At 30.4% G+C, this 19560-nt stretch overlaps 2 protein-coding genes across 2 annotated transcripts in view; both read left to right on the plus strand.

The window, feature by feature from the left end:
* LOC115886167 overlaps window positions 1-19560 on the plus strand; it is a 123468-nt gene that overhangs the window by 30639 nt on the left and 73269 nt on the right. Inside the window, exons 7-15 of the mRNA XM_030905245.1 lie at window positions 287-491; window positions 5351-5510; window positions 7020-7368; window positions 8931-9147; window positions 9437-9700; window positions 10806-11053; window positions 13499-13700; window positions 13759-13839; window positions 16786-19491. Coding sequence (XP_030761105.1) covers window positions 287-491; window positions 5351-5510; window positions 7020-7368; window positions 8931-9147; window positions 9437-9700; window positions 10806-11053; window positions 13499-13700; window positions 13759-13839; window positions 16786-19491 — 4432 coding nt within the window. The remainder of the gene's footprint in view (window positions 1-286; window positions 492-5350; window positions 5511-7019; window positions 7369-8930; window positions 9148-9436; window positions 9701-10805; window positions 11054-13498; window positions 13701-13758; window positions 13840-16785; window positions 19492-19560) is intronic.
* The window catches only part of LOC115886201, a 44484-nt gene continuing 39215 nt past the window's right edge, over window positions 14292-19560 (plus strand). Inside the window, exon 1 of the mRNA XM_030905291.1 lies at window positions 14292-14360. The gene's annotated coding sequence lies outside the window, so the exon portion shown is untranslated. The remainder of the gene's footprint in view (window positions 14361-19560) is intronic.

The following is a 19560-nucleotide window of genomic DNA, read 5'->3' on the forward strand; positions in this document are numbered from 1 at the left end:
CTTTTATTTTAATACCTACAATTACCTTTTAGTGTTATTGATTTATTAACATTGAAGGATTGGCAAATTCTGTTTTATAAAGTTGTTCTTGTAGTTTCTAAATTTACTCTACTCTAACGAAATTTATCGAGATAATTCAGGCGATGTGACCTTAAAATGTATATTTATTTATCATATTATATTCGCTTTGAAATTATGAACATATTTAGTTTAATCTGCCTAAAGTAAATTAATAATAATTTTAAATTGTAATGCTCATTACCGATATATGGTATTGTGTCACTAGGCTCAACCTATTGATCCAGAACTAACGGCCAAACTGTTAGGCCATGGCGTTGCCGTATCACCTGTGGTCACTGTCGAGCCACGCAGAAGAAAATTCCACAAAGCCATACGACTGAATATGCCAGTACCAACAGCCCATTCACAAGGCATGATCAATCAATACAGTGGATCCGCGCCCACATTAAGATTGCTCTGTTCGATAACAGGTAAATAAAACCCCACTCATTTTTCTAAATTTAATTTACTTAATTTAGAATCAAGATGACAGTGATATTAAAATGTTTTGGTCAAAGAATATGTATAAATCTGTGTTTCAGAATTAGATACAAGCTTCCTCCTTGTTTAAAGATTACTCGATATTTCTGTCAATATTATTTATCTGACATTATACTATTTAATTATCCTTGTAACATATAAAAATATTCCACGCTTGCTTGCAAGTATAGCAGAAAACGTAGAGCATTCATCAACGACGCGCGACGTCTTGACGCAGGTCTTAGATTTTGAAATTTTCTATAACATGTAAAACCCGTTCAATTTTAATACTTTAATACAAAAATGAGTAAAATAATACTCCAATTTCTTTTATTCCACTTCCATATTGTATTTTTGAAGCCCAACGTGGGGCCAATTTTAACAGGTAAAGTACCTTCTTGATGTATATGTTGTTTTTAATATCACTGATATTTTTTATATGTAACAAATATAAAATTATCTATTAGATTAAGTTATAGATTTTTATATTTATTACTAAGCTAGGTCAAAACCATAATTACATAATCTTTTTTTAGATATTCAAAAATATTTTTATTTCAAAATTTTTCTACTAAACCATTTGTCTTGGTGTTGTGTTGTGTCCTTGTATTTTTTTGTAAATTCGTTTTTTTTTGTTGTTAAGGGGTTGGCAAGCTTTGACAACGTTTTTGTTTTCTAAGTAGACGATATTTTTTACTAATTTCTTACATTTTCTTGTTCAACATCCGGCCCCTTTTTAAGTTAGAAGGCCCTAGATAGTAGATATAGATGAGTAGCTAAGGAATATTCTAGTTAGATCAGTGGTACTTATCGAATTTAGGCTAGAGCATGTATATATGCTACAGAGTAATAATATGAGTCGTTCTAAACATTAATAGTACCATCTGTTACATTGTTTTTTGCCAATTCGTAATTCTAGATAGGAAGTTTGCCAGCCTCGCGCTTTATGTAAGGAAAGTTACTGTGCTAATCCTCACTACTCGTAAGGTTTTTCTTTTTCTATAGTGACGTTGATCGGGGTCTTTTGTAAAACTTTTGCCCTCTTAGACTGTAAACTTTCTAAGTAATAGTTACTTAGAAGAAAGTAGGTTAGTTTAGGGTACCTGTCATTAGTTATTTTAAATCACTTAATAGTCAGTTAATATTTTCTTACTTAACGCTATATTTATCGAAATTATGCATTAAATATCGTAGCATTATCAGTTATCAGTTATTTTATCCATACAAACAAAATATTTTTTTGCTCAAAAATCGTATGAAGATAAATATGCCACCCTGAACTATGGGTTAATATACAAGTTGAAGTCATATTATATCGCAGCATTTTATTAAAATAACCTTAGGTGAAAATTATACGAATCCATTCTAGTCATTATAAAGTTTAAGTAGAACAGAACATGTATTTTGAGATTGCAATAATGCTCCTGAGGACCAATCGTTTAAAATATTTTTGGTCTTCCATAATTTTCAGTTATACCAGAACTAGATGTCAACGTATTATTGCCAAGTCAAGGTAATGAAAACTTCTCTTACAGGGTGTAAATCCGTAAGTGCAAAAAATTAGGAGCCACGAAGGTTTATTTTTTTAAATTAATAGGGGTTTCGTATTTTAGATTTAAAAATTATTTTTTTTGTCTACTAAGTTATTTGCTACTACAGGCTGAATTACAATCACCATATTATAGAATGTTTTTATATATGATTCACACCAAAATGCTGGTTGTGTGAATGTATAAATCTGGTTTCGTTTTTAGACAAATTGATGTTATGTATGTTCAAACATCAAATAAAATTTTGTTATTTATATTTTCACATTTCGTCGATTAAAGATCTCCATTCATGAATCCGCTTGCGATATTTTAGTAAATTCTAGTGATCTGCAGGAAATCAGGCAATTTAGAAAATAAATTGGTCTGTATAATTTCTTTGACTACAAGATCACTTACCAAGTAAAAAATTTAATTAATTGGTAATCTTATTAGAACTCCATAGTACCTACTAAATTGCTAACCTGTTAACATTTTTAACTACAATTGGCCTAGTTAATGGCATTAATGAAATTAGTGACATTAATTGCCCTATTATCGTGATAATATTCACATCGAGACATATAAGAGACATTGCGACGAACATATCGTGATTTTGGTTCATCCTGTTCATTTAAATAACTTCGAATGAATCAAGTTCCAGTCAATACAAAATTACTTTGGTATTAATTGCGATCTCAAATTTTCTTCAGAATGTCTATTTTACAATAGCAATTGGGATAATAGAGACACTGTATAAACAAGTGTTTATGATTTTGATAAATATTCTCATATATCAATTAGTAATATTGTATTATGCGTTTAGTGTTTACAAAAGACCCTTTAACAAATTCCATCACTATACCAGACTAAACTAATGCGCTATTATTTAAAATTTCCACGCGGGGTCCCATCAGGGGTGTTTCGGAAAAGATCTCTCAAAGGTAACTAACTAAAACTATTTTGGGCTGCCCCCTTTAGAATGTACATCTTTATCTGATTTATTTATATTTTTATGTTATATTTTTCCATCTAAATGGATATTTATTATTAGGAATGCGAGAGATGGACGTACGCAGTTTTGTTTTTTATTTATTTTTGTTTTTTCTTTTAATATTCGAAACGATTTGGCTTCGATTTTCATTTAAAATTTAGCAATTATTTTTTTCGTTTTTATTTTCGAAAATTTGTTGTACATGATACAATATTTAAATAATAGTGTATGGAAGCAACTAGCTGTGTATATTACTTGAGTTACTCGTCTACTATTTAATTTTTTTGCCTTTTAGTCGTAATATTTTTTTCGTTCTACTTAAATTTTATATATTTATTTTTTAAGAGATCACGAAACACAAATTATATTGCAATTTCTCACCTTAAGATAGATTTGCTGCATACGTTATTTCTTATGTTAACAATACTATTTTATTTTTGTTTTTTATACATTTCTTGGTCCCTTTGTGTCCGTCAGATCAGTCGTACTTTTGCCATCAAAATTACCAACGTATTGTTGAAAAAAAGTTTGTCGGAAGTTAGTTGCCACGCGACTGGTCTTTTCTGAAACCGATCGAATGAATTGCTTGGCTTCTTGTTAATGCTTTACACCTGCATCGCTTCATTTTAATTCATTAGATGATTTAGCTTATATCACAGTAACTAATGGTAATTTTATTTCATATTTTGTAATATTTAGTTGTGGAATGTGGAAGATTAAGGAAAATATTTACAGATTTAGTATTTTTCGATACGATTTTTACCGTAAATCAAGAAAGAAATATTCTTAAAAAATATATATGAAGGTATTTGATACGATTGTTAATAAAAAAATTATGAAGTATTGTAATAGATACTGTAAATTTCTGCATAATATTATTTCATTTAAACTTACGAAATTAAGAATATAAGGAGGCATGTTTGGTAAAGACAATTTCTTATAGCAGTTCACTGTTAAAGCAATATCCTGTTTGAGGAAAAACATTGGCTTTGGCACAATCATTTGGAAAAAGATAGTGTCAACCGTTATTGACATTAATAAAAAAAAGTCAATAGTTAAATAATTTATAGTATATTTTTATGAGTTCATGAAGTTTTGTAGGATTACACGGGACAAGTTTTGTAGGATATCACATTTCAATTCTTAGATGCTCTATGATGGTGTTTATTTATAACACATACCTATACTTTTCTAAAATAATTCATAACTTTTAACTGAGAGTTGTTCTAAGATATTTGGACAATCATAATTTAATTCAACAATCCCAATCTGATATTTTTGTTGAAATTTTATTGCCATCAATATAATGGATAAAATTTGTGTCTTTTGAAAAGAGCTTTAAAAGGTTAGTAAAGAATATGGAAATAAAAATTAAAAAAATAGTGAAAATTATGATTACTGTAATTGAATTAGATATTTGGCTTCCACAAGTGTCTGTCATTTAAATTATTGTAATATTTTTATTATTAAATTTAATATTATATTTTTATTTTTTTCCACGTTCTGAAACTCCATTCTTCAAAAAACAAATTGAATTACCGCAGAATAATAAGGATACAAAAAAGATATCCATTATAGTGTACCAACTAAAGAAAAAATTACTCTACTTGGGATCGTCCTCAGAAAAATAAAATAGAGATCATTATTTTTTTATTTAAATGACAATTTCTTCATCAAATTAGTGACTCTAATTGAGTTTAGATGTTTTGCTAAACTATTTTATTTGTAAAGCTAAATACTGCACACTTTAATAGCGGTTTCATTACTGGAAATAGGGAATCATCAAATAATAAAGCACAAATGTTAAAAGTTTATGTTTTTGTTTTGAAAAATGATACTGGATTTGGGATCCAATAAACTACTCGATGGCTCTTAAAAAAAACAATTTCGCTAACCAAAAAAACCGCCCAGTTACGTCAAAATGATAAATATTCCTCATAAATTTATTCCTTGCTATAATTTATAGTAAATAAAAATTGTGCATCCCAAAAGATAAATATGTTTAGTATGTTTTCCATGTTGTAATAATAACATGGAGAACTATAGGACCTGTTTATCGCCTAAATCACTCGCTACTATAGCAGTGAATTGCTATGAAAATCCACCTTTAAAACAATATAAAATATTTCGTATTGAATTACATGTATGTTAAAGTTAGTGCATGAAACAAATATTCATTGTATTTCGAAACATAATGCCCAATTTACAATTTTTATATACCTACTTATATAAATGTTGAGACAAAAATGCTATAGAAAATCTTGCTTAACATTATTTTATTATTAAAAAGGTGGAACAACTAGAGCGCAATGGGAAGACGTTACCGGATCCACACCTTTGACATTCGTCAACGACGTGGTGTCCTTCACGACAACTGTATCTGCTCGATTTTGGCTCATCGACTGTAGAAACATTGGAGATGCGACGAAAATGGCTACTGAACTGTATAAGTAAGCATTTTTTATATTACTTATGGATTGGTTTGATAATAGTTGCAGAAAATGGCGTGATAAACATTTTCAAATTCTGCAAACGTTGATGTATTGAAGTATAGTCGATTAAGACTGTTTCTTATACGTACTATATTAAGAAAAACATTTATTTTGGCCACTTCTAATTTTGTTATCTGTTGGTGCTTAATAATTTTTATGTGATGCTTTAATCACAAGTTTTCTTAAATAAAGTTAATTCGTTTATCCAAAAATTTACAAAAATTATTAATTTTATAAACAGAGTTTTTCAATGACCACAGCTTTTTAATGACTTATAATTTAGTTTCTTTCTCAATAATATTACCTCTTCATGAAACAGATGACTACATGACTACACTGACCGAAATGGAAAATGGACACTTTAAAGATTTCATGTTGGTTAAAGATCAATATGTTTTATTCTAGAGGGCCTATTATGGTGATTTTTTAAGTAATTTGTTTATTTTTTTTGCAATTATTTAACTATTTGACCTCTTTTTCAAATAATGTTTTTCAATTAAAAATTAAAATCTTATCTGTCCATTCTACAAAGTAATAGCAAAATGCTCTTATTTTGGTAAATGTTTGAAACACCCTGTGGAATGATTTAGCGAAGTAAGGAATTTAAAATCTCTTTAGTATAAAGATGTATACTCATGCTAGTATGTTTTTTGATTCATCTTAATAGTTCTTTTTGTTGAAGATTTTGCTTTTGAATGATATTGTAAAACTATTATCAACGTTTTGTTTTTGTTTGTTGGTAGTTACTCTAGTAGAGATAGTTTTCCATTATCTCTGCTCAAAATCAACTGTTTTTGCAAGTCCAAGTTGATCATCACCGTGTCCAATTAAAGCAACAGTACCCGATAAAACTTCTAGACCCGAAAAAACTCTGCTAGAGTCATTGCCGACAAACAATAATGGTATGACTCTTTAATGAAAGTGATATTACAAAAACAATTAACACTATTTCATTGGTGCGCTGATTATGACCATAAACAAATGCATTATTTTAATGGTAAAATTACTGTTGATCGGCACTGTCTTCTTGAAAAGGAAATATCTCCAACAAAAAAGCTATTGAGATGAATAAGAAAAAACCATGGAGAAAGCATGCACCTTAATGATAATGTGGTTTTTAGATTCGTGACGATGTTAAACCGTTGCGCAGGGTGTTTCACACATTCGTCAAAATAACAATATTTTTTTCCTCGTATAATAGAAAGTGGGAACTGAATTTTAAATTAAAAAGGGGCAAAAAATTCAAATAATTTGGTTGAACTACTAGAACCAAATTGAACTTTGAAATGCACTAAGATTCTGTGAAAAAATGCCCGTTTTTGTGCTGATCAGTGTATTTTTATATTTATTTTTTATTTATGTAAATAAGAACAAGCCTTCTAAATTTAGTGTACAAATGAGGGAATTTGATCACTTTTGTAACGATAAAATAAATAATAAATTTATGAGGTATTGTGATATTTTTAGGGAAGCCATTCACGTACCATTCATGGCCAAATTCGTGGTATTCGCGAAACGGGTCGATCCTCTGGAAGCGAGACTGAGAGTATTCTGTATGACAGACGACAAGGAGGATAAGACCCTGGAACATCAAGAACACTTTACAGAGGTGGCTAAAAGTCGAGACGTGGAAGTGTTGGAGGGAAAGTCTCAGTACGTCGAGTTTGCTGGAAATCTGGTACCTATTACGAAGAGTGGGGAGCAGTTGCAGTTCGCGTTCAGAGCTTTTAGGGAAAACAGATTACCATTTTCTGTTAGGGTCAAAGACCAACACGCAGAAGCAGTGGGAAGATGTTTGTTCATGAGAGAAGCCAAGGTAAAAATTTGGTTAGGTTGGCATTGTCAACAGGGGATTAAAACATTTCTAATCTTCTGCTGATGAAACTAATATGATTAGAAAGGGTTTCCAATATGTCCAAATTATTGCATATGAATGTGTGTGTGTTTGGTAAAATGAAAAGACGTTCCAGGATATATTATTTTATATTATATTATAAGTTAGTTATATAGTTCCAAGTTATCGATATGCAATAATTTTGGACATGTATATCTAATTCGATGTAATGTAGTTGATTTGATGTATTTTTTAATTCCGAGATTTTCTACTCAAATTTTATTTTTCATAAAAAATTTTAAAGTGTTGAGTGTTTTAAAAGAAATGTTAGCAATAACATTTTTTAAACTTTTACATGCCACGCCGTTTTGGAAATGAAGCATAACATATAAAAAGTAAAACTTGTTTAGAATATTTGGAATAACTGTGTTATTAATAATTACGGAAAATAATTAAATAGAATCGTTTTGTAAGACATAAAACTCATTTTGATGACTAACTTCGACATAATTCATATGGGTCAGTTGAATTGATATTACGGCAAAATTTTGTATGAAAACAAAGTAATCAATAATTGTATTCATTCATGTGTAATAAGTCGTGTTACTTCTGCTGAGTGAAACCCTAGAAACTCTTGTCTGGATTACTAAAGTTAAGTCAAAGTCTAGGCCATGAATAATTTTTCATTATTCAATAACAGAAATATATAGGTACATACCGTTAAGTAGTAATTACTTCATCCTGTGTTATGATAATACATCATAATTTTCATACTTCTTCACATTTTTACTTCCAAATTCTTTGTAAAGACTTTTCATTCGAACTGAGCTAGTTGATTTTTTAATTATAACTAAAAAAAAGAAAGTAAGGTGAAATTTTAAACAATTGGATTACTTATTATAGTATAGTATTATAGCAAATATTTATATTTGTTTCGTTTCAGAAACAAAAACATTGGGTGAAATTATTTGTAGTATATATTTAATTAAGTTAAATTAATTCCTGAATTTCGATTGGCTAAATAAGCAAGTATGAATATTCCGAACCTATGTTCCGAACTCTATAACTAATAAGAAATAGAGAATATCTACATAACTACGCCACAAAAGCTAAAAGCGAAACCACAAAAGTTTAAACTTAGAGCTGTAATAGGTTAAAGTAACTAATATTGTAAATTACATAAAATCTGGCCAGTAAAAATTACAGTATTAATACACCGGGTTAATCAAAAGTCTGACCATGCTAAATATCTAAAAAATATCGCATTACCGTTTTTTCAGATATTTAGCTGGGTCCATACTTTTGGCTAATCCGAAATAATGAATTTGTTTTTTAATATTTTTTTTGCTTTGTGATGGAGACTTGTATTATAATTTTTGAATCATAAATTCAAATTTTATTTACTGCTTTTATATCTAAAGAAAGTTTCTATCGTTTATATAAAATAGTACATATTTTATTTAATTAATAAAAATTCAAAAGCTTGATCAACGGCAATTTGTTACGATTATAGATTGTATGAAAAAATTGTCTTTTTATTTCAGGTACCCAAAGGTGAACCTCCACAACAACCCATCTGCATTCTAAATATTGTCCTTCCCGACGACATAGTTACCGATACCATATCTTTGACTGATTCAGAGACTGGTAAACGACACATGTACCTGTCAGAGTTCCAAGATTACTATCGACCTGATCCTAGATTAGCGGACATGAGTAATTTATTGGGAGAAGACTGGGTTGAACTCGCCCATCAACTTGGTAAGTATTAGTAATCTCAATAAACAAAACAATGTGACTCTTATTTATTGTCATGCTATCCTGTTATAGGAGCACTTTAGTTTGTCTCACTTTTAACAAGCTACATTTTGTTATTTTTTACTTATTAACAATAAATTAAAAACAGGCAGACATACAATACATTCAAATTCAGAGAAACATACAATACATTTTATTCAATCTAAAGATCATTGAGAAATTAATCAAGTTTAAAAATGAGGAATACAAGATCTTAAAATAAAAAATTATTTATTTTTATCATATCTTAAAGGACTTACCTCATCTGAGATCAACGTGATAAAATCTGAATACCCGGAAAGTATCGCGAAACAAGCCCAGTCGATGCTACGTATGTGGCTCTCCCAATCTAGCAACAAAGCCCAGACTAATACTTTAGAAAATGCCTTGAGAAGGATTGGAAGGGAAGATATTATACCGCAGTGCCTCAATGTTGAACCACCTAGTCATGTGATTACTAGAATTAAGGAAGAAGAAATAGGATATAGGCTGAAAAAGATGGACAAGGAAGTTTCCGGTACGTTCTAGTAAACAATTATATTTACCAACTTTAGTTACTATTATAGCAAATTTTGAGTTAGCGAATGTGAATATCAAATAATTGCTATACTTTATGGTGAAATATATACACACCGCCATAAAGTATAGCAATTACTTGCCACTCAAAAAACGTATTCTAGAAAATAAACAAAAATATTTTATGTAAAAAACCTCTACGTAGAAACCAAATCGCAACTAGCTTTTTAGCCAATAAAACAAATTTACTTGACCAACAAACATTTACAAAACAATCAACAAACATTTTTCGTTTACCATCAAACATTTTACGTTTTACAAATACTCTTTTTATAATTTTCTTGCTTGCACCAAACAATCTACAAATATGTTGGCGCCCTTTGTTTATCTTTTCTCGAATACAAAATAATGAAAAAACCGATAGCCTTCAAAAAAATAAAAGAGGCTTATTTAGTTCAATCAAAATCAATATATTACAAGGATATTACTCAGGCATCTGTAGTTGTTAGTAATTTGTGGCTACTGCTTCTTAGATATTTTTTTAAGCAACCCCACATAAATCTTCACAATAAAAATAGAAAATATTTCATATACAAATAATTTAAGATTTTGGTTTTACCTCTTTAGGTAACTGTTAACAGGTAATAATATTTAATTTGAAGTTTGATTTTAAGTAATTAATATGACTTTATCAGAATGGCAACGGTTATAATAGAGGTGTCTGCTAAAAAATTAAACCGTTTTTTTCACTTCTGAGTTGTATTTAGGCCAGACATTGTAAATTGTCTTTTATATATTTTGTTATTATTTATTTCTATTTGTTCTTTTTGTTTTTTTATGGAGGATGGTGGAAGATATACTCCCGAAATATACAGCATTTTGTTGGTTAGGCAAATTTCTATTCACTGACAAGCTGGTTTCTGTTTGGATTCTACGCAATAGTAATTTACAAAAAATATTCTTTTATATGCATTTTTCTAAATATTATTGAAAAATAAAAATAAAAAAAATTATCAAATGAGAGCTACTCTTATAAAGGGTTTGCAAGTAAAATTGATGTAAGTGTGCCCTATCTAATTTCTTATACTGTATTATTACTTACTTAGATAAAAAGAAGATTATAGAACATTACGACAAGTATTCGGCCGAAGAAAAGTTCGTCGAGAAGTCAGAATCGGAAGAAGAGGATAATTTTGACAAAACCGTAACGGAGAGGCGTGAACAAATTGAAAAACGCCTGTCTGCTGAAAGGGCCATTCCAGCGTCTTCACAGCGCCGTGAAATCGTTCAGGAAATCAGCACCATCAAGCGACAGAGTCTGGTCGAAGACAAAATAGCCGAAGTACAACAAAAGGTAGCTATATTACTAACATTACTGTGATACCGGTATCTAGTAAAAAAATACTTTTGCTCCATTTCCTATTTCTTAAATTTACTTTACGGGGGATAAATACTAGTGATAATATCAAGGGATTACTAATTTACCAACTTTTCAATTTACCGTTTCTTTCCTCAGAACTAGCGGCCAATCTTTGTAAAATTAAAACAGCATTTTCAAATACTTCCTCTAAATCCTTCTGGCTAAAAATATTGCAATTGATTTCAATGTTTGTGCAATAAGCATAGATGTTATATGTTTTACAGCTGGTTAAATTTTTTATATTGCAAGTACAGATTTTCATTAATCGACAATGTATCAATGTTGAAGGAACTGGAATTAGCGCAATTCAATTTTGACCTTATTCAAAACTGAGTTATAACTGAGAATTAACGAATTTATCAATACCATTAGCGTTCGTGTTCGATTTTTTTTTATTTTGAACTTTGAGATGGCGATTGAACTAGTTACAGCTTTTCAAAAGTCTTTTGGAATAGGATATAATACTTAATTTTAGTACTGTCTTTGTGGACGAATTAAAAGTCCTAGTATTTCCAATTGTCATCGAAAATACTCTACACTATTATCTCTAAACTGTTATCGCGGATTTGACTCTATTTATATTCATAAGTATTGCAGGACATTGACACTCGATACTTAAAGGGTTGTGTTCTGATTTGATCAGTTAGCTATCCTATATTTTAAAGAAAAATCTATTATAAACTGTTCCACAGCAACTTTTATTGGTTGCAATGCTGAAATTAAAAACCATATTATTTTCTAAACAATATAACTAATTCTAAATAATATATTTAATGGAGATTTCTTGAAAACGGTAATAATATAAATTATAATATAAATACAGGGTGGTCCGAATTGTATTCCGGAAACTTTGACAGCATATTCTGCAGATAAAAATAAGTAAAAAAGTTCGTATAAATGTATGTCCTAAAATGCTTAGTTTCGGAGATACAGGGTGTAGAAGTTTCATTTTTATTTCGATTTTTTCCAAATAATTTCTGAAGTAACCTCAATATTTGGATGAAGATTGGTATCTGGGAGTATTGTGACACGAGAAATTTGATTTTGATGTCAACATTACTCCTATTTGTAGGGGGTGCCACTTACATGTGTTTTAACTGTTTTGAAGAGTAATAACTTTTCGACCGTACCTGTATAAAACTACTGACTAAAAAAATATACATTTTCATGACCTTTTATGTAAAAAATGTCTCTTGGTAAAAATAGCTACGAGCAACCGTTCTCAAGATATTTAGAATGGAAATAGTCAATACATGTCATTATTGACAAAAAATAAGCACACGTTGAGTATAGTTATTTGACTGAAATAATAAATTTTTATTTTTTTAAATTAATCATAAGTTTTTCTGCGAAAAAATGATGATTAAACAATTTCTTTTGAACTTTTGACACAAAAAGATTTCAAATTTATGATTTCAGTCTACTTACTATTTACTCAACATTTTTAATTTATGTCAATGATGACAGGTATTGATAATTTCGATTCCAAATATCTCGAGAACCATTACTCGTAGCGATTTTTACCAAGAGACCTTTTTTATGTAATGCAAATGTATATTTTTTTACTCAGTAGTTTTATACAGGTACCGACGAAAAGTTATTACTCTTCAAAACAGTTAAAACACATGTAGGTGGCGCCACCTACAAATGGGAGTCATATTGACATCAAAATCAAATTTCTCATGTCAAAAAACACCCATCCACTAATTTTCATCTAAATATTGACGTTACTTTAGAGATTATTTGGAAAAAATTGAAATAAAAATGAAACTTCTACACCCTGTATCTCCGAAACTAAGCATTTTAGGACATACACGAACTTTTTTACTTATTTTTATCTGCAGAATATGCTGCCGAAGCTTCCGGAATACAATTCGGACCACCCTGTATAGATAATAACGTAGATTACAGTTGGGGGGTTGGAACCTTCGGTGTTACAACAGCAAAATAAAACACTAAATCACCACAATACACCAAAACACTTTTACTTAAAAAAGGTGTAAAAGTGTTTTGGTGTATTGTGGTGATTTAGTGTTTTATTTTGTAGTATTATATTGGATGAATATTGTAATAAATCTAGTGCAATCGTAATAAAAGTTCCAAATAAAGGCTTCGGCCTCTAATATTTCCTGAGTGCTGGAAAATTTGGCTTCTGGCTTCTAGCCTGGTGTGTAATATTACTTTTTTTAATGATTACTGAAGTTACCGGTCTTTGAAGATGATGTGCCGGTAATATTTTACCGCGTTTTTAGTACATTTTAACCGGTAAATCAATAAAGCGGTAATACAATCCCTAATAATGTCTTTATCTCTTCGCGAAGCTGTTATTTTACTAATTTCTTTTTCTTACATACTTTTCACTCTTATTGTTTTTTATAGGTCGACTTAGACACGCCGGACGTTACGTTTAGACCTGAAACGAAAATACATGTGTTGGAAACTGTAGAAGTAAAAACCACGCTACCATCAGATTCTACAATTTCTAATGTTCAAACGCACATCCCAGGAGATGAATCTCAGTTAGCAAAGGGAGTTACTTCAAGATTCGCAGAATCTGCTGATAAACCACTAACACGTGAAGGTACGATATAACTTGAAAAATATTAGTGTACTTTATACATTGTATTTTTAAATTATAGATATAAAATCACCGAAATTTTCCAAAACACCACCGCCTAGCCCAGCTGACTTTTTACAAAAACAGCCAGCTTCGATCCAAGGTAGGTTTTTTTTATTCAATTTTACTCTAGTTTACACAAATACGGCAAAGAGCTTAGTAGAGATGTATATTTAAAATACTCATACAAGTATTTTATGCATCTACAAAAATATTTTTACCTCCAATTTTATGGCCTACAGAAGATTTTTGTTTCAACAGTTTTCTTTAAACCTGATTAACAGAATATGTAGGTATTATTATGTTAAAATGTATATAAATTGAGTATTTTAAATATAAATGTGGCATATCAATATAAACTTTCTATAATATTTCGCAGATAAGTTTTGTTTGTAACTATTTTTCTAAAACGGATTAAAATTAAATGTCAATGTTAAGAGTGTATCATTGATTTTTTTATTATTAAATTGTGTACTGACGCGATATACGGCTTCCTTAAGTTCTCAATTGGATTAGACAAGTTCAAATTATTTTTCTATTTAGTTGATTCTTATACTTTACTGAGGACACTAAGTTTATACAAGCAAATAGTTAACATTTTTAGATATTTAGCCAGCTGGATTGGTAAGTATTATTAGATTTAAGAATGTATTATAACTTTTTGAAACTATCATGTATCCCATTTATTGATATGCCACATTCCATGGAGTTTGCAGGCGGTTAAACAGTTTTTGTTTAGTTATTTTAATCCGAACTTTTTCAAATAAATTTATTCTGAAAATATTTTTAGATAAAGTCAAGCTGTAGAATTATATTGCTTTGTCTAAAAACCCTTGTTACCCTTGTTTAACAACACTGGTTAAATTCATTCAAAACGAATTAACACGCTTTTGTATTTTTTTTTTGTTTATTGTATTCGATAAATCTTAACACGTTTTGTGAGAATCGATCGTTTTGGATGGAGTATTATAAAACACGATAATCGATAATATCAATTCCACCTGACACTAAATGTGCAACTTGAGTGCTTTAACAGCTTTAACAGCTTGTGCAAAGTTCAACTTTATTAACTAACAAAAATTTTGATTAAGGAACTAACCATACTAACAGAAAATAAATCATGCCTGAAGAGTAGAATGAGGTTTTGCTTTTGCTTTTTCTTTCTTAAGTTTGCTTTTTAAACTATTATTTTACTTATCTAGCTTTTGATCGTATTTTCTTTAATTACAATATAAAATAGCAGTAGTTCGATATTAAATTGTTAGATTTGTATTTTTTTTAATACAATATAAAAACTCTGTGTATAATCGAATTACAATTGTCGTCTGAGTTGGCTTGCAAATGAATAATGCTCTCATTTAATTTTTACAAGCCAACTAGACGCCGTCTTTTTGTTACACTGTATTTTAACTGTATAAATTTCTCAATATAATATGTAATGAGTAATGGAATATTTTAGAGGCAGAGTAACATGCTACATATTATAAAATATATTGCATTTATATCAAATTCATGTAAAACAAATCACGTTTATAAAGTTTCATTGAATAATTTTCATTTATCTCTAAGCATTCATTGCCCACTCGATTATAAAATCATATAATCATCCAGAATACTATTTTCATTATTGTCAACTGATATTTTTTTATAATTTATATTATCTGTAAATGGAATTAAACAGATTGCCTTGTCTGTACAGCAAAAAGTAATAAGAAAATAATTAATAATATAATAATTAACAAATTAGCTGGTTATTAGGCATCACATTCTGATAAATTAAATAATAAAAACCATTTCATATTTTTCTCCTTTTATACTACAAAACAATTATTGAAAAATTATAGTATTGGTAGTATTCTCACTCAATGATATGATCATTTTATGTTATGCAATTGACGATTTAAAAATATTTACATATCTGATTTGTAATGATATGTAATATGTAACGTTTCTAGTTTAATAATGATTTATTTACTTTAATTTTTCGATAATTTCGAATATGTAGCTAAACCTTTTTAATATAGATAATTTTTAATATGTTATCCATAATCTTTGATTTTAGCATGCCTAGTAGATAATTTGAGTATTTGCGATTGATTATTATTATATATCGCTGTGTGATTTGTGAATAAATGCGTAAAACACCTGCCTTTACAAAAAAAAACTGGAAGTAGTTTAATGACTTATTTTTAACTTTTGTTAAAAATAAGTATTTCTTAAATTACTTAAAGATGATCCACCTTCTATGTTTATCTGCACAGTTTCCATTCCATTAACACCGAAACCTTTAAATGTAAACACAAATTATTTAATTGTAAAGTAAAAAAAATATATCAAACTCTGGTCTATTACGACGATTATCGAATTGACACCGTTTTTGCAAACTCCAGGAATATTGGTTAACTGGTAAATTAAGATTTTTTTCGTGTTTTTGTGTCTGCATGATTGTGCATTTTGCTCTTTTATATCTCATTAAAAATAATTACGTGTCTATATATTTATAAACTTTTTGGTACATAGTAGTAACAGATTAAAAGAGCAAAATATGCAATACTAGTCTGTCTCCGGTCTTGGACTTCTAGTAGCAAAGGCTACATAAAGGTCAGTAACTAAATTTGGAGGCAAGGAAACCAAACATATTCTGAACAGACAACTAGGTCTACCAAATGTCTCCTTTCGCTTTTACCTTGCAGCTAGTACTGGGCATAGCAAATTTTTTAAAACAGAAATTTTCTCTGCGATTGCTTTCGAAAACAAATGCTATTTATCGTAGAGGCTTTTCAGATTATTGCGGAATGTCATAGCGGCTTTATATTTATCCGATTCGCTGTCGTATCCACTCCATTTTTTTCTGTCCATTTCAAACTTGTACACTATCCTTGTTTCATGTATCATGTATGTGCGAGAGATGAGTCTATGATTTATTTTCTGATCAGCGTACATTTTATGTCAGTTGCACATAATTAATCTAAACCGACGCGAAAAACAATTTACATATCTATAATAATTGTGGTTTCAATAACAACCTTGTTTTTGTACCCCACGACAGCGTCAAGTGCGTCACCGCAAGATGACGATGACTCTTTGGATACTGACGGGTTTCGCGAAGGTCAGTGCCTATTAGAAACACCGACTCCGGGTGAAATTTCCCTTCACACCAACTCCGACCTTCTGGAAGATTTTGACTCTCGGCGCGAAGAAAGTTACGATATAGATATACAAGAGGTTACACCATACGACGACGTTGCTAGATATTACCAACACCAATCTAAACTTTTCGTCGGCCAACGGAAACGATTGGCCTCTACTGAAGACTTAGACAACACAGATGTGATAGATAGTATTGAGACTACCTCAGATAAATTGCCTTCCACTAAAAATAGTAACTTAATTGGAATTGCGAAAGTAGATTTAAGTAATTTTAAGTCGAATGAAAAAGAATCGGTTCGCCCTGATGATTTAGATATAAAAAGTTATTCGTCTCCCGAAGAAAAGGGTGCTAAAGATTCGAAGAGACCTGAAGACTGGGAGAGAAAAGAGAGAAAGACTGTTGAAAGATTGCACGGTGGGGCTGGTAAAACTGGGCTCCCGTCTGAAGAAAAGGTGTGTCTAAAATCGACACCTAATAATATTTCCATTTCTTATAAAGAAAACACTACAAATATTACTACTGAGATTTCTAATAAGGAAGCGTCTCATTCTAAAACAGTAACGAACGAAGTCAGTGAAGAAAAGGAAACAGCATCGCCGACTGAACATATCTCTAAAGAAAACATTAAACAAGTTAATAAAAGTACATCACCTCTTTCTAAGAATGACTTATATTCAAGCCCTGATTCTCCTGTGATTAATTCTAATAAACCCAGCCTAGAACTAATAATTGGACGTAAGGAAGTTAGAACTAAAGATGCGTCGGCTACGGCAGAAAGTAGATTAACGTTATATGGTCGTAAAGATATTGAAATTTCTATTAAATCCCAATCTCATATATCGGTGACAACTGTTAAACGTGATAACGATGGAGTTGAAACTTCGCAGAAATTTGATATTGGTTTATCATCTACTACGGATACTGAAAAATTTAATGTTTCTAAAAAATCTGTTATAACCGAAAAGTTATTGCCCTCTACTACTGAGCCAATAGATATTAAAAAACGCGAAGAATGCGTCAATTTTAGCGGGACTAAGCAGATTTATACTTACGAAACTGTAGCTAACTTGGCTGATTTAACTACTTCTGTAAGTGAAGATAGTGTTTCTCATCATATCACTGACACTGGTATTTCACTGACTAGAGGTACCGCCACAGAAACTTTGAGTTTAGGAAAACATATTCAAGAATGCCATGCGGGTGCCCAAACAACCGGTTTTATTTCGGATACAAATGAAATCGAAGAAGGCGAATGCACTGATGCCGGATTAAGCCCAATTCAAGCAGATGATACGATTCATCAAGAAAGTGAAGATACAACCCATCTAATAGACACCGGAACAAGTCCTATTGACTTTCCCGAAACTACTTCAGCACTAATTTCACAAATAGATACTTCTGAAGCAGGAACTATTACCGATCATATAGATACAAAAGATGCCTCTAACAGTCCCATTAAAATAGAAGAAAGTATTTCTTTATCAGGTACAGATATGCTAAAAGAAGAAGATATACTACTAAGAAGAAGGGGGTCTGGAGATGTACGTGCAAAAGTGCGAATGATAGAGGAGCAAGCCGTAAAACAAACTTACAAAAGCGAACTGAAGCGAAAAAGAAGAGATATAATTGATTCTGAAGATGAATTATCCAGCATGAAGGAAGAAGAAGTTATGAGAGCATCAACAGAAACGTTAGCACAAGTGGACGACGATGATTATAAAATGGAATCCATAAGTGAAAATATTGTCAAAGAGCAAATTGAAGATTTTAGTGAAAAGTCTTCAAGCATTAGTAAAACTGCAACATCAACCCCTACAAAACACATTGGTAAAAAAATCGCTGAGCTGCAAAAAATATTTGCTGCAGAAAATATCGAAGATGAAAATTATACAGAAGAGTCTAAACCTGAAAAATCAGATTATATTCCACCAGAGTTTGAGGACGATTTGGTTGAAACGTATAGATCTGTAAAAGATAAACGAAACATGTTTGAAGAATTAATATCAAAATCCCAAGAGGGTACTCCTACAAAACATTCAAAATTTAAATGTCTGAAAAATGCTCCCGAGGAAAAAAAATATACTGAAGAAGAATTGAGAGCTTGTTTGACTTCTCTTGAAAATGATATTATTGATGAGCAGAAACGCCAGGATGAAATAAAACAAAGCGAAAAATGTAAACAAATAATCATAGATCAGCCAGCCACCGATATGCCTTGCGTAGAGCCAGTGTGTGTAAAAAAGCATGTTGATCATAGCATTACTACAAATGGTAAAGAGGATTTCGAAGAATATGATACTACACATCTAAAGCAAACCAAAGCGACTGATTTACCTGTAGAAGAAATTTGTCCCGACGATCTACAACATCTCGATAACAGCATTAATAAAGATAGTCGTTCAAAAAGACCTTCTCCACAGTCACTCGATTTTCAAAGTATCGAAAAGAATGTTACTATTACAGAAAATGAAGTACAAAAAATAATATTTGAAGTATTAGAAGCTTCTAAGCAAATTCGAGCAGACGTTAAGGAACTAAAGCCAGATTTAACACCCACACCGGAGGGACAGTTAATACAAATGATACCATCTGCCTCTTTAGAAAGTATAAAAGACCAGGATATATCACAGGAATTAAATAAGCGAACAAAGGATAAAGAAATTAAAATATTGA

The sequence above is a fragment of the Sitophilus oryzae genome, unplaced genomic scaffold (genome assembly GCF_002938485.1).
Source record: "Sitophilus oryzae breed Bouriz unplaced genomic scaffold, Soryzae_2.0 scaffold_1126_pilon_pilon, whole genome shotgun sequence".
Lineage (NCBI taxonomy): Eukaryota > Metazoa > Arthropoda > Insecta > Coleoptera > Curculionidae > Sitophilus > Sitophilus oryzae.